At 32.5% G+C, this 15940-nt stretch overlaps 2 protein-coding genes across 4 annotated transcripts; one reads left to right on the forward strand and one right to left on the reverse strand.

Annotated features, from left to right (window-relative positions):
• Nucleotides 1–11: 11 nt before the first annotated feature.
• LOC141461781 (cytochrome c oxidase subunit 5A, mitochondrial-like) lies at nucleotides 12–760 on the reverse strand. The gene has a single exon (XM_074143107.1). It carries the CDS (start codon nucleotides 624–626, stop codon nucleotides 156–158), a length of 471 nt encoding a protein of 156 aa, XP_073999208.1. The 5' UTR covers nucleotides 627–760; the 3' UTR covers nucleotides 12–155.
• A 2815-nt stretch (nucleotides 761–3575) lies between these two features.
• Nucleotides 3576–15836, forward strand: LOC141461783 (casein kinase II subunit alpha). Of its 3 annotated transcripts, none has more exons than XM_074143110.1 (9): nucleotides 3576–3885; nucleotides 5440–5629; nucleotides 7310–7421; nucleotides 8392–8604; nucleotides 9653–9847; nucleotides 11293–11495; nucleotides 13164–13312; nucleotides 14553–14627; nucleotides 15614–15836. In XM_074143110.1, exons 2-9 carry the CDS (start codon nucleotides 5535–5537, stop codon nucleotides 15637–15639), a joined length of 1068 nt encoding a protein of 355 aa, XP_073999211.1. In that variant the 5' UTR covers nucleotides 3576–3885; nucleotides 5440–5534; the 3' UTR covers nucleotides 15640–15836. The 3 variants fall into 3 exon arrangements, with proteins under 3 accessions (XP_073999211.1, XP_073999212.1, XP_073999213.1); XM_074143111.1 differs by lacking the exon at nucleotides 3576–3885 and adding an exon at nucleotides 4170–4323; XM_074143112.1 differs by lacking the exon at nucleotides 3576–3885 and adding an exon at nucleotides 4315–4489.
• The last annotated feature ends 104 nt before the right edge of the window (nucleotides 15837–15940 follow it).

Raw genomic sequence — 15940 nt, forward strand, 5'->3', positions numbered from 1 at the left:
ATTTGAAAACGTTGGGTGTTTACTTGACAGCTTTAATGTTAATAAGTTTAATCTACAATGTAATGGTTATTCCTATTCTAGAAAATTTGCCCATTCTTTCCTGATGTCCTTATGTCAATTGAGGTTCTATTTTCGTCCTTTTGTAAAGAAGTTTTTCAGTGCATATTATAAACACTAGGTAAAGATAATTCTGGTTTATCGTAACCTAATTTGTCCGGTGTATCTATGCCTAATTCGTCCAAAGTTTTCCTGATTTCTTGAAGTATATAAGGATAGATTTTTTCCACGTCGTCGCCACATTTAAAGTGTACGGCTTCTAGAAATCTAACAGCTAAAGCATAATCATTTACTCTTCTACAAGCTTTCAGCGCTGCTTCAATAATCTTAGGTTCCGGTACTAAATCCATACCGCTGAGATCATTCATAGCTTTACGTACATCCCATCCATCAATATCTTTACGATTGAAAAAATCCAAATATCTTTTATCAAATTCTTCATCAGTTTCTGTGTTATGGGCTGACATTGAACGTCGTTGATGTAGAATTGTTGCAGTGGTACAACGTAATTGGTTGGCAGAAGCACGTTTGGCTGTTTTGTTCATCAGAGATGTTAATGATCGCAACATGGCTGGTTCAAAACGATAGTACTTACTCAACAACTGAAATCACACCGCACTAACAAATCCTCAAAAATAGCTGCGCAAGAAAAAATCTTACCACCCCAATTTTAACAAACCAGGCCACCCTTTGCTCAGTGTTGTCCTCTTAAAAACTAAAATTCCTCTTTCCCTAAAGATCATTTATGTTACATAAAGTAAAAATTTGAATACAGAATCTAACTTGAGCATTTAAAAATTGCAGCAATTAAAAATGGTCCACTATGAAACAATTTAATTATATTAAACAAGCGAGACGCGGCCTCCACCCAATGAAATACAAAAACAATTATAGTGTGAACACAAGACTTTCTCTAATTTTCTTAGAACTCTTTAAATTAATGATGTTATAAATAGGTAGTGGGGCTGACGCCGATCGGAGGGAGGCTATCGCTCCCAAAATAAGTTTGAAAAGTTTATTTATTTCATTGGAAGAAAGTAAAATGAAAATAAACTAATAAGTATAAGTAATTGCAATACGCTTCTCGATGTTATATTTCTATAGAAAATTTCTGGAGACTAATTCAAGAAAATTAGTTAAAATTATATTCAATATTGTAATAGTTAGAAGACATCTCCATAAATTTTCGCCGAAACCTAACGAACATTATTTTATTAATAAGGAAGTATACTTTATTAAATGGACCAACATTTTATGTGAAAAAATTTTTATTTTTAACCGCCAGTCGTAAACTGAGGTTTGTTTGCTTGTTAAACCATCGGTCTACGTACATAAATAAGATTATGTTTTCCAGTAGAATCATGTTCTTAATATTGAAAATTGAAAAACTTTTCCTCACCTTTATTGCGCTATTAATAGGAAAAACATTTAATTATTCAATATTCTCAATCAAACCCCATACGTATCAACAGTATAGAAAATAATTAGGTTTCCATACGGTAGTATTGATCAAACTAACATCTGATTACCAATACATCTGGCTTCACTTAAATACTTATATACAGTGACTCACAAAAGTTTTCATACACTCTGGTTTGCAGAATTAATGAGGCTATAATTTCAAAATTAATAAAGTGAGGAAAATGTAATTTTTCCCTCTAAAATTTAAGTAATCTCAACAAAGAATCCATTTCGAAAAAATACATTCACTGAAATTTTAAGCGGCTAATAAATAAAAAAAAAAATACCAATTTTACCTCACAAAAGTTTTCATACATTTCAGTAATATGTCAATATTTTTAATGTATGACCTTACCACCCAAACAAATCTTTATTGAATCTTAATCTAATGAAAGCAAAAGTTAAAATAAGTAAATAATAACAAAAATATTTTCTCAATTGCCTTACTCAAGTGCCCAAATAAAGATGAGCCTGCGTGGTAAAACCGTTTCCCTCGAAATAAGAAAATTAATAATTGAACATTGGGAAAAGAATGAAAGCTACCGAAAGATCTGTAAAAATGTCAATGTGCCGTTTGCTACAGTGCAGTCCATATTTCAAAAATTTATATTAAAAAAAAAATTAATGACAAACCTAAAAGTGGCCGGCTTAAAATTTTATTTCCCATAGTGAAAAACTTATTTTACGGAAAATTGAGCTAAATCCTCATATTAGTACCCCTAAAATAGTTCAGAGATTGATATGAATTAAACATGATAGTGCAGAAACTGTGAGGAAGGTTCTGCGGAATGCAGTATACAATGGTAGGATATGCCGCAAAAAAACATTTATTAGCAATGAGAATAAAAAGAAAATAATTGATTTCGCAAATTTATACTTGGTAAAGGAGTAAAAATTCTTGGATGAAGTGGTTTTCAGTGACGAAAGCAAATTTAATATTTTTGGCTCGGACAGAGGAGGATAGGTTTGGAGAAGAGTGAATAAGGAGCTCGAGACGAAGAATATTAGAACAACCGTCTAGCATGGTGGTGGATCAGTTATGGTCTGAGGTTGTATGTAGTCCTTCGGTCCAGGTAATCTGCATTTTATAGATGGGCTCATGGACCAGAATTGACATTTAAAAAAATATTAAAGGAAAGTGCATCCAGAATAGGTACTCTGGAAAATGGGAAAATTTTTTCAGGACAACGACGTAAGGCGTACTTCACGCTAATGGCTCCTATAAAATTGCCCGAAAGTACTTGATACTCCTCACCAGTCCTCGGATCTTATCGAACATTTATGGGACAATCTGGAACGAAAAATTAGAAATTTCCAAATCACCAGCGTTTCGGTCCAAAAGGAAAAATTAAAACTAGAATGGGAAGAGATTCCAACAGATTACACAAAAAAAAATAGTGTCTTCGATGCCAAGAAGGTTAAAAAGTGTAATTGACAATAAGGGAGGGTCAAACTAAATATTAAAAATATTTAATTGTAAATAAAATGTGCTTACCACGCACATTACATAAGTGTAAAGTTTAATGCATAAAAACTTTTGTGAGGTGGCTTTCGGTTTTATTTTTTAATTATTTTTAAATTTTGTATTTAAAGTTAAAAGAAAAGGTTGTTTTTTTTAATAATTTGAATAAAGAGAGCCTACAGTTTATTTATAATTTTTTTTTTTTCGTTAAACATTACTTCTACAGGATCATTTCAAATAAATTGATTGCAAATAAAAACCATTTTCCTCTAATTCTCTCCACCGCAATTATCTGCTTTATTTTTATTTTTTATTATAAATATAATGTTTGTATTATATTCCACTAAAACAGTCAGCAAATTAGGAATTAGTTGTTTAAGTTTATGACTTTCAAAATTCTTATTGTTGGGGTGGGTAAAACTTCTATTTTTTTTATTCTTTGCTACATTAATTTTATTAACTACTTATTCAAATATATACTTGATTTGAATGTCATGCAAGTTTTAATTAATGAATTTTTAAAACAAGTAAATTTTATAAAACGACTAGGGACAGATTAAATTATGGTAAGATAGTTTGGCCATATTGCCCAGAGATTGTAATACAAGCTAATTTGCCTTTTTTTTTAAGGTTGTCTTTATGATTTCATTTTATTTTCATTAAAGCCAATGTATCTACAATTAATATTGTGTTATAAACAATAAAAGATCATTAAAAATCATTTTATTAGATTACAATTTTAAACATCTTTGTGTGATTAAATTAATTCAATTGTATGGTGAATTAATATCTGTTGGAAGAACTATCTGTGAGGTGTGTGTTTTTAAAAAAGTGATTTTTTGCCACCGATGGTGGTGTAAAGTATAAGTAAAAAAACAAACGCAAAATTTGCAATGTTATATTAGGTGAGTTTTATTTTTATTTATTTAAACTTTATTGTATTTTATTCATAAAAAAAAGCTATAACCCCCCAAAACATTTTAGGCAGTGTCCCCCCACACTAAATTTTATGAAGTTAACATAACTTTTTAACGTTTGGTTTTATACTGAAAAATTTAATTTTTCTTTAGCCCAAATAGAAATTTAAATAAAATTAAGTGAAAAGTAAAACAAGCAATTTATAGAATTAGAAAATCCAATACCAAGATCAGGTTATGTATAAAAATGTGTTTAAACTTCAGAAGGTTTCAATCTTAGAATTAAATTAGTCGGTATACAGTTTTCATTCCTTTCCGAATTTAAAGATAATTTTGCCCTTTTTTTTAGTTTTTGGAATAAGCTTTTTGATTTTAAGGCTTGGCATTACAATTTCTCCAAGAGTTATAATAATTTTTTAGTTGGTGGTATGAATTTTTGAAGTTTATTTTTTATTTTTTATTATAAAGTGTTACTGTTACAGACCTCTGTAGGATTTAATCTTAGTAGAGGTCTAATTTAAAAACATTTATGATAGTGCAAATATGCTCTTAAGTTATTTTATATGTTCAAATAACTTTTTAGATAAACTGAGTAAGTCTAGAATATGTTCCTTTTTTAGGTTTATTTTCAAAAAAATAAAATAAACCCTTTATGCTCATTTAAAAAGTTGGCTTGCTTCTGGATTAATAGGCAGTCTAAGTGCCTAGGTAGTGCTTTTGTTAAGTCCACAATCTTTACATCATTTAAATGTTCCTCACAGTTAGCCCTGAGACGTAAAGAGCGTCTATGTTTCAGTTCCGTTTAATGACTTAGTTAAAATGGATAGCCACAGCTAAGTAACCAAATTATTAAAGTGTCAGCCTGTTTAGAGTTAACTTATACTCAACAATGTAGCAACAGGCGTGAAAGTATGCTGGTTATACTTTTGTTAATGGTAGATGCTTTCAGGCTAGTACTCCCAGAAATGAGGTGTTTGACAGTATAAGGTGTTTAGGTTATATCTCAGTGTTGAGAGTGTCCAGGATGTTCTGTTAAAGTGACAGAATAAACACAATGGCTGATAACCATAATAAAGTGTTGGCTTTAAGAATTAGGTAAAGGCCCACATTTCGCTTTAAGAAGCAAGATTCGATGCTGTAGTAGCGTTAATGTTACGGGGGGGGGGCAAGCTCACTGGTTAATACAATATTAAAGCAAAATGTTCGTTGAATTAAGATGCCTTCTGGCCCATAACTCGACTACAGTCGTGGAAGTTTCCAGGCTGTGTTTCTGTAAATGGTAGAACATCCATATTGTAGCAAAGAATCCGTCTTCTGGGTGACTTGTGGCCCACAACTTATAATTTAATCTGCAGTTCATTTATTGTTAGATGGTAGGAGCACTGGCTAATACCACAGTACTGACGTGTTGGAACTTACGATGATTTTCTCCCACATCTTAAGCATGAAAGTATCTAGTACAATTGCATGTTAATGAAATGAGCGTAAAACTTTCTTATTGAATTTGGCTCTGCGGTTATTTTACTTCGTTTTTTGTTTCAGGCTCTATTTGTTCAATAATTGTTCAATAGGCGATTATAGCCTAAAAGAATCCCATATATACCTCGCAGTTTTTAAATTAATATTGAAATAGGACTATGGCATTGACCAGTAGAGCTCGAGTGTACGCTGATGTTAATTCACACAAACCAAGAGAATATTGGGATTACGAAGCATATTCCGTGGAGTGGGGGTAAGTATTGTTATACCTGATGGTGAAAAAAAGTCTGCGCTACCTTCCCTTTAAATGCTCTTTACTAATATATCTAGCTATATTTACTAATCTATATTTATAGCAGCCTGTTAAGTGATGTATGCGTTTTAAAAACATGACGGAGTTTAAAATTCATGAGATTTCGCATCACTTTTTTTAATAAAGGAGGCTATAACCTAAATAAGGAGGCAATTTTGACCTAATGAAGTAGTAGGGGAAAGGCTTTGTTTTTATTCGGACTGCTCAACATTTAGAGAGTGTGATATCGGCGTGTAAATGATATTGACGCAGAACGTATGTAGGTTGTCTATAGATTCAGTAGTACCCAAAAAGGTGAGAGATATTCCCTTATTTATTCTTCACCTCAATTACTAGGAGCTAGTGGTACGATAAAGTTGATTATTATTTTGCCACAAGATCTCAGCGTTCGGCCATTTCCCAACTGCTGCCACAATTATATTCTTTACGCTGACTGCCAATTTTTTTTTTACCTGAGGTCTTGCCTCAAGTAATTTCAAGATATCCCTGCTCTTCTTAATTTATTATATCTGCCAACCATCTCAGCTGAACTTTTCCTAAAATTTGTATTGGAGGTTTATTCAGCTTTAAGAGCGAATTGTGTTTCTATAGATTTACTTTAGATATCGCTGGATGATTTTACATAGAATGCCCGTTTTTAGATCATTGAGTTCAAAAAAGTGGTTTTAAGGAAATGGCTCGTGTGTGTGTGTGTGTGTGTGTATGAATGTGTGTGAACACAGCTCACAAACCAAAGAAAAAAAAAAACACCTCTCTTCCCTCAAGGTCATTTTCGCTTTACGTTTGGTCCTATTACTTTTTATTATTTAGAAGAATTAGCTTTATTGTGAAATTGCTAAGTTCATAGAAAGTTCCCAAACCTAAATAAATTTTTCACGTATATATTCTCTTCAATTATTTTCCTAGGAAAATTCTTTTCAGGCAAGTTCTAAAGGTTGGGATGGGTACACTTCCCAGGCGCCACGGTAGCCGAGCGGTTAGAGGCGAGACCTACAAAGCTAAGATGTATTTTGGTTAGTGGGTTCGATTCCCGGACTTAGGCCTAGGATTTTATTTAATGGTTAATAAAAGAAATTTACAGTAAAGTGTGTTTGCTAGTCGCCTTCGTCCACGACACCTAATTGTTAGTTGGACGTAAGCCCGCCTGAAAAAAATAGGCAATTACTTTACTTTACTTTGTGGGTACAATTCTCTCTGAAGTGTCATTCCTGCGGAATGTATGGTTTTAAAAACTGGATATTGTTATTAAAAAGTAAATATGTTTCAGAGTTTGTGTGAGAAGTTTGTGAATTGTATTAACAGAAAGTCGTGAGTGTGTTCACACCTGATTTTTCGCGTTGTACTCAATTTACAATATTTATGAGGATTGTTTCGGTATTTTTGCTTTACAGATAGCTGGTGGAATAGGTAGGGTTTGGAATTTTTGGCTACAAGATTGGTTTACGATTTAAGATTTTATTATTATTATTATATTTGTTTCTAACAAAAAGTCCAGTATGTTAACGAACATTTATTTTGGGGAAAAAAGCATAGTAGTTTGTTTCAACTCCAGTAATTTTTTACTTAACCATTTTGTATCCTCTTGCAAAGGAGTAATCCGTAAATTTTGTTTTTTAATAGGCAACAAGATGACTACCAGCTTGTGCGTAAGCTTGGTCGGGGAAAATATAGCGAAGTATTTGAAGCAGTGAATATACAATCAAATGATAAGTGTGTGGTTAAAATATTAAAGGTAAGTGCCCAATTTATAAAAGTAATTTTATCTACTTGAGCTAAGTAGGCGATCAGAACTTAGTAGGTTAAGATTGTATCCCTCCAGAGTACACCTCTTTTAGACAGCCAGTTTGCTCTAAGGACTATCAAGTCTTACAAAGTCAGTTGATGGCTAGTGTAGGATTGGATACCTTGGATTAGTTTTGGTCACTAAAACGAGGTCTAGTCGTCCAAGTGGCTAGAGGCATCAGGAATTAGGAATATTGAGGCGTCAGATTGCCTTATGAGAGGGACATTGAATTCTGTTGCGGCTTTAGAAAAATGCTTCATGATTGTATGCCATTAAAGCATGGGTACACAATGAGACTCAAAAACGTTGGGGGGGGGTACCCTGGCCATTTACTGAGTTCTCATTAGCTTATTGCGGAACTACTCCAAAATGGTGCCGGGCAATGGTTGGGTGGTCGTATTTTTCTTGAAAGCTAGCAGAGTAAATACTTGTATCACAAGGTCTGACGGGTAACCTGTATACATTTTGTTCAGTGACAAAGGCTTGTTTGTCTGAGAATTAACAAGGAGCCTCTCTTTGATTCCTAAGTCTAATCAAACAATTAGATAAGATACTCTAACTTAAGGTGTCACAATATATCCATCCCTTGGTCGCTGTGGTGTAGGATAATAGGCCAACCCCCACGAAATCTCCTCTCCTAGATATATTATCTGTCATTATATTCGTATCATAAATGAATTCAGTAAACATTGCTTTGTTTCGTATGACGAAGGTGTTGCACCGTATTTTTTCGTTGAATGACGTTCTATGATAGCTACGATATGTCGATTTTTCCCAGCAACAGGGTAATTGACGTAAGACGAATACATTAAAAGGCCAGTAAGCTGTAGCTCGGCTGAATTAACAGTCATACTGAGTCTTTCTCACAGTATTGATTGTCAACAAAAGCTTCTTAGTCCATACTTCTAATGTTTTGCAGCCAGTCAAAAAGAAGAAAATTAAACGAGAGATAAAGATCTTAGAGAATTTAAAAGGTGGAAAGAATATAATTTCTCTACTAGCTGTTGTCAGAGATCCAGTTTCTCGAACGCCAGCCCTAATTTTCGAGCATGTTAACAACACGGACTTCAAACAATTGTACCAAACCTTGAACGATTATGACATACGATATTATTTATACGAACTATTAAAGGTAAGCTTAATTATTCAAAATTTAAGAGAAGTTACATTTTCTTCAATTTATGTTCTTAGTAGTTTTGTCTAGGGCTTCTCACTATGAGTTATGGCCATTAAGTTAGGATCTGTGAAAGTATCCTCGCCACTTTTGGCTCATATTTACGCAAAGCTATATTCCAAAGTTGAACAGTATTAAATTTGTTATAATTAATATTCTATGAATACTTTCGGCTCAGAGTACTTAGTGAGTAATTGGGGCTTAATATACATTCAGTTGTTAACTCATAGATCCGCAATGCTGAACATAACAATGATTTTGTTTAAAGGTGTGAAAAGAAATTTAAGTTACTCATATAAGGTGAAATGTTAATGGAAAGTTCAGGTTTCTTTATATGAACTTGATGAATTAATTCCTGGAGATACATCTGTACATGAAAACTTCGCATGAAATCATTGATAAAAGTAGCCAAGTTTTGCTCTAATCTGGGGATACTCTTCAAAAAGTGAAGCAAGTCTCGGTTAATATTAGCTGTAGGTAAAATTTGTTAGAACCAAAGTAATGCAGTCAATAATTTACTGAAATTTATGTTGTATATAGTTTCGCTAGATTACTTCTAGATTAGACATATGAGATAAAAGAAGCCAAATGCGGCAAAAATTTGTTCGATTCATAATTTTGGCTCATACCTCGTTCAATTTCATTTCTATGAAAAAAAATTGGAAAACTAATATTTTGCAGTATCAAATTTATATTTTTGATTGTAAGTAATTTTGTATACTGCTGATTGAGATTTTGTTGACTAAAGATTTCTTAACGTGTTCCGGAGAAGATATCGAATTTTGCTAGGAAAAAGATAATTTTGAGGTTTGATAAATCAAACTATAAATTTGAAGGTTCTTACTTGTTTCATTTCTTTACCCTTATTTTGGTTACTTTTTCTTATTTTACCATACAAAAACCTATCATATCAGCTAATGCTATATAGAACCAAAATTATGCTGTTGATACTAGGTTAGTTTTGCTTAGGGCTCCTCTAACGTGAATTATTGTGTGTTGTTTGCAGGCCCTTGACTATTGCCACAGTATGGGCATCATGCATCGAGACGTGAAGCCACATAACGTTATGATTGATCATGATAATAGGAAATTAAGACTCATAGATTGGGGCCTGGCCGAGTTCTACCACCCCGGACAGGAGTATAACGTTCGAGTGGCCTCGAGATACTTTAAGGGACCTGAGTTATTAGTAGATTACCAGGTAAGTGGTGCTTAAGTTGATTTACCTTCTAATGAGCTTTATTAGGCACTAAAGGTAAATCAACCGAATATTGAACTGTAGCCTATTAAGATTGTCTGTGGTATGACAACTTTCAGCCAACAGTTGGATTAATCCCTTTCTCTCATCCATTCCTTGGTTTTCCAATCAATAAGTTCCTGAACTTTGATTTCAAAATTTGAAAATATTACTCAGTTTCATCTAAAAAAAAACGTGTGCATAACCAATTGAATGGGTAGATAAAAGAATTCGATATCGATTTTTGATATCTTTAACTTTGATGGTTAGCATACTGGCTTGAACTAAACTTAATTATTATTTAAACCTAAGATGGATAACGCTGGGCTTTTTTAAATTTTTTATTCCATCTAGAATTTTATTAAACCATTTTGTCCATCGTTCTGAAGTAAGCTCTGCCAGAAAATCTATTTTTTAACAAATGTCAATCACAATTCATTTGTAGAATCGTATTTAGGTTGATGTTTACTTTCTCTTTTTCCACTAGAAAGGTATTGTAATTGTGCATATTCTCGATCGATTTTGAGATTTCACCGGAAATATTTGTTTTAAGATTTCCTGAGTTCGAGAAAGTGGTTTATACAAATAGTTTCCTCTCACTCTCGCTCTCTGAATATATATATATATATATATTTTACTCGTATGTATATACTATGTATGGACCCGCTGTAACTCAAAAGCGAAAAATCGCTGAAAGTTGAATTTTTAGACATTTCTCTTAGGCAACAACTGATGATATCACAATATTGTTTAAAATTGGAACACCGGAAGAACTCTGAATCATTTTTGTTTTAGATTTATCGGAAACGACTCTCAGGATTTTTATTAAACTTCATTTACTAATTGTATAGGTGAAGATCTATTGTAACATTTATTAGAAATGTTTTTCAAGAAAAATTCAATTGTATGCACATTCGGTAGAGGGGCTATTTCTTTAGTTTTCTATAGGTTTCTTTTAAAATGCTATGCTATCGCAACTGGAAGTACTTCTTTTCTCAATAGATCGTTTTTTCTGTAAACTTCGTTTATATATAAAACTTTTTCATTTTTCTGTAAAAATTCGGTTTGAGGCAGTTATCGGGAAGGAATTAGGGTACGTTGTTTTGTTTTGTACTTTTCAGTGAAATGTTCGTTTTTAAACTGTATAATGTTTGATTGACAAATATGGTTTGAGATGCCAGCCTGTTGAGGTGAATGTGTTTGCGTCATTATCCTACGTCTCCTTTTTACCTTTTCCATATCTGGAGTTATTCCACTAACCATGTCGTTAAGTACTAGGTACTGCACTTAATTTTTTGGATTTGACTCGGACAGCTTCTTCATAAAGCCTACCAGATATTACAAGATAGCTGCTTAGAAACTGTCTTGCGTGATGCAAAAATTTAATGCTATTTCTGTTTCTTTTACAGATGTATGATTATTCCTTAGATATGTGGTCGCTAGGCTGCATGTTAGCAAGCATGATTTTTCGGAAAGAACCATTCTTTCATGGGCATGACAACTATGACCAGCTAGTACGCATCGCCAAGGTGCTCGGCACCGAAGAACTATTCGAATATTTAGACAAATATAATATAGAACTAGATCCTCGATTTTCGGATATTCTGGGCAGGTCAGTTGGCTAGTTTATTTACTATAGACCAAGGGTCTACAGCTTTTTTTGGTTGTAGTCAAAGCTTGTGTAACTCAAGGATCTCCAAATTTATTTTAAATTTTGTTTTTTAATTGTTTGTAGTCATTAATAGAGCTATTACCGAACATTTAAAATTTATTGAGTAATTTCAATTTTAAGCTAGATATTCGAGTTGAGCAAAAATTTCGTAGAGTTCTGAAAATTACAAAGCTTGAAATAGGACAATACAAGATCATTAAGTTTTAACTAACACCTTATTCCACCAGTGAATCTCCAATATTGATATTTCTTGAAATAAGATTTAAATGGAAGTAGTCCTTATTAAAACTGTCCGGCAGGACAGTTATATAAGGGTTGATCGATAAAAACTGCACGAAAAAGCGTAACATTCAAAAATACCAAACTTTGACAATTTTTTTCTATAAAAGATAAAGTTCCCAAATTTTCTTAATAATATTATATATGCAGGGCAAAAATTGAGTAAAAATTTATTGAGATCTGAAGAATACCAAGTTATATAATATATTGCATATATTATATATATGCAAAGTATAAAATTCAAATTCTATATCTACTTAACTATTTTATCTCTGTCATGGATATTTATTTCAATTGCGTAGTAACTAGTTTTTAATTGAGCCATATTTACGATATCGCTACTTTAATTTGAGGGTTGTGGGATTCGTAAATTTCAACGACCTACTTATCCTCCGCTTATGTATCTCTAATGTTGGTGTAGTTGTATTTAGGTATAGCCTTCATCACTTGAGCATAACAAGAGACTGTATTTCAAAGTGGTTGAACAATCTAATATACAATACATTTAAAAATGTGTTAATATTACCATGAAAATTAGCATAGTGTTCATGAGTAAAAAACCTTACATTAAACCTTAAACCTTTTGAAAATACAGTTTCAATTTTTGAAGAACAAGATACGATTCTAATAAAAAGCAACTATACAATAAGTAGTTCAAAAGTTTAATTTATCCCATATTTTTCCGTCACACTTCCGTCTGCACTTCAAAAACTCTACATTAAACGGATAATTTACCTCTGTTGATGGATGAAAGTCCGAAGTCGGTCAGGACTACATCAAGCGTGCGTGTTACGACGGATAACATCAGCGATATTATGGAGCTCTGCGGACCTAACCACATTTTCACTGAAACCTTTACTTGTAGTTCAGTTACTTCCACTTATAAATTTTCTAAAAGTGTGAGTACTTAAAAAAAAATTTAATACAATCGATCTCAAGTGCGCAGTTCGGCGAAATTAGACGTGTAACTGCGTTGTAACTAACGGTTCGATATCTGAGTTAAATCTTGACCTTTTTTATTGTTTGCAAGCAACTAAATCTGTGCTAGTTTTTATTGAGTGCATTATAAAAATAGAAGAGCATGAGCCACTTGTGGCCCATTGCTCTAGACGTTGCCTGACTAAATCTTCAACTTCGAGGGGACGTTGGGCTCTACTTGTGAGCATTGAACTTAGAAGTGTTCTGAGCCATCGGGTAACGTTGATTTTAACCAGGGAATGCTACTTTTAGATGGAACATGGGAATTGTGGATAGTTTTGCTCACTTACATAGTCTTATTTACTCTAAATTTTTTATTAAATTAACTATTATTGCTTTGCTTGTTCTCAGACATTCAAGGAAGAGATGGGAAAGGTTTGTTCACAGTGAAAACCAGCATTTAGTTTCACCAGAAGCTTTGGATTTTCTGGATAAGTTATTGCGTTATGATCATTACGAAAGATTGACTGCACGAGCGGCAATGGATCATCCATATTTCCGTGAGTAGAAGCTTTGCATTTTTTTTTTTGACAGCCTGTAATTTTAGGCTAATTTAAGAAGTGCAACAAAGCGCGTGTTTTTTTTTTTCTAAATTCTTAAGCATTCTTTATGTTGCCGGTTATTAAGTTTTTAAAATAATAAACTTCGATGCGCCCAGAAAGGAACAATTATTCGTTTTAGGGCATGTAGTCATATGTATAGAGTTGAGCAAAGTACGAAATTGTATCAAAAATCATTGCAAGAATGAGGGGGAGTATGTATATAGATTGTATAAAGTTCAAATACTGAATTATGAAATATAAACTATAAACCTTATTGTAGTGATAATATTGTAACGAAGTAACTTTGGTGCCATCTCTTGAAAGAAGATAGAAAGAAGATGGCTCGTTAGGAAGCCACTAGGAAGAGCTAGCGTAAGTTGGAAGTCTAGACTTGACCAGGGGCAAACAGAAATGCCTAGCTTTTACTGAAAGCTTCTGGCAGACTCCAGAACATTCCACGACCGTATAAAACCGAAAGAGCGGCTCCAGTGAGTCAGTCGAGTGCAGTGAAGTCCAGTAGTCAGTCTTTATAAGTAGTTTTTATTGTGAATTTATGTAGTGTTTAACAGTGAACAGTTGTGATTTAGTGAATTTATTCAGTAAATAGTCGTGTTGTTAGTAAATGTTATTTACTGTGCTGTGTAATAAATTAGTTTTATTACAAGTTTAGCGTGTTTTATCATTTACGAACCTACTTATTAACTAAGGCAGTCACTATTTGAAGTAGTGGTCACATAGAAGAGACATTTTACAATATTATATTGAAAACAATTTTTTAAACAGAGGAAAGTAGAATAAGCATTTCATGATTATGGACTCTGTCCGTTTGTCGAGTTTGACAATAAATAATTAAAAACTACGTGAAAACTAATTAGCTAAAGCTAATTGTAAAAGGAACGTTAGTTGAAAATGAAAAGGAGAAGAGTAATTTGAGGGAAAAAATAAGTACATAAACTACACTTATAGATAAGAGAAAATAAATTTTAATACAAATAAAAGAAAGGAAAAACTATTGTAAAACAAAAGAAGTCAGATAACTGCAATTAAATAATTATTAATTGTGATTAAATTCACTCATCAAGAAATTAGTAAACTATTTTTAAATTGTAAGGTTGAACAACGCACAGATCTTTCTTACACCCTACTAGTATTTTTAGCACAGAAATGAATTCAAATCAATTGTTTTTTTAAATTACAGTGCACGTAATCAATGAAGAAAGATCACATGGAATGTCGCCCACGCCAAATCCAGTATCAGTTTCAGGACCTTCAGGTAAGGTTTTTCAACTTAAGTTAAAAATCATTCTTTATAAGTGGAGTGTGTATAAGAAAATATCGTGAAAGAATCCACACGACTTTCCCTTATGCAATTTAAATAATAGGCCAAACCAGGCAATGTTTATTGTATTTAATAATTTATTAATAATATTTTAAGTTTACTAAAAAAAAAAATTATGGCTATTGTGCGAGTGTTGATTTTTTGCGTATAGTTCTTCGATGCAAGAGGTGTGGTTTTTAATCTGTCATGTGTCTGAGAGCGGCTAGTTGATGTTGAGCATGATGGTGGGGAACTGTTGTGTTTAATGTCAGTGGACGTTGGTTTTCTGTATATTCCGAATTCTGAGTTGTCTTTCTTGCAAGTGTAATATCTAGGAAATTAAGAGTTGTGTTATTTCCATATTCGTATGTGAAATTTATTTTAGGGTAAAGGCTGTTTAGCTTTAGTTTAGTCAGTAATTTTCATATGTGTACATCTTGTCTGACTGTGAGTAGTAAGTCTACTTAGCATGCAGTAATACGTTATACTGAATTTTTTCTTCTATTGTAGAAGTAGGTGTGATTTTTTTTTTTTTTGGCGCATCGACTGTTCAAGATATTGTTTGTATAAATATTTCAGACAGAGCTGCGGACGTGGGGTGATCCCTTTCTTTTCCTTCATTAGCTAGGTAAAAGTTATTTTTAAATCCGAAGTAATTTTATTTGATGGTAGTTTCGGTTAGAGCTATTAGTTGGTTAATGTACTGTTGTGTATTTTCATCTTTTAGTTTCTGTTTCATAATACTTATTTAAAGTGTCTCTGTTAGAAATAGAAATTGTAATTGAAATTGAATAGGCATTTAGCTTTCTCTCTTTCTAAGGGTGACAATTTTGTATTTTTATATACACTCGGCTAATAATTTTGCTTGTGACTTTGTATAAATTGTAGTACATAATAGATAAACATTAATTGGTAACTTATTTTTACTGTTTTGTCCACAGGTAGCGCCTCAGTAGTTCTAACATGATAAAATCTCCAGCAGCAGTTTTTAATTTTTTTTTATGGGTGAGAAATTAAATTATAAATTAAATCTACCAACATACTTTTTTGTGAGAGAAAAATGGAAGAGAGTATGAAAAAGTAAAATAAAAAAAAAAACAGAAATTAAGTTTTGTGAATTTTTCCATTATTTTAAGTTCTGGACAAAAAAAAAATAATAATAAAGGGCATGGAAGAACGAATCTTTTGTTGATACATTTAGGGCAAGTAAAGTGATGAGAAAGAAATCATTATACAAATTAAAAAGTAAACTACAAAACATTAAAATA

This window comes from Rhodnius prolixus, unplaced genomic scaffold (genome assembly GCF_049639745.1).
Source record: "Rhodnius prolixus isolate KJV_2025 unplaced genomic scaffold, Rpr scaffold_12, whole genome shotgun sequence".
Lineage (NCBI taxonomy): Eukaryota > Metazoa > Arthropoda > Insecta > Hemiptera > Reduviidae > Rhodnius > Rhodnius prolixus.

Excerpts from the sequence above, each read along its gene's own strand:
- LOC141461781 (XM_074143107.1), bottom strand. The coding sequence starts at position 626 with ATGTTGCGATCATTAACATCTCTGATGAACAAAACAGCCAAACGTGCT.
- LOC141461783 (XM_074143110.1), top strand. The coding sequence starts at position 5,535 with ATGGCATTGACCAGTAGAGCTCGAGTGTACGCTGATGTTAATTCACAC. Across the intron at positions 7,422-8,391 it reads GTGTGGTTAAAATATTAAAG|CCAGTCAAAAAGAAGAAAAT; the intron begins GTAAGTGCCCAA and ends AATGTTTTGCAG. Across the intron at positions 9,848-11,292 it reads AGTTATTAGTAGATTACCAG|ATGTATGATTATTCCTTAGA; the intron begins GTAAGTGGTGCT and ends TTTCTTTTACAG.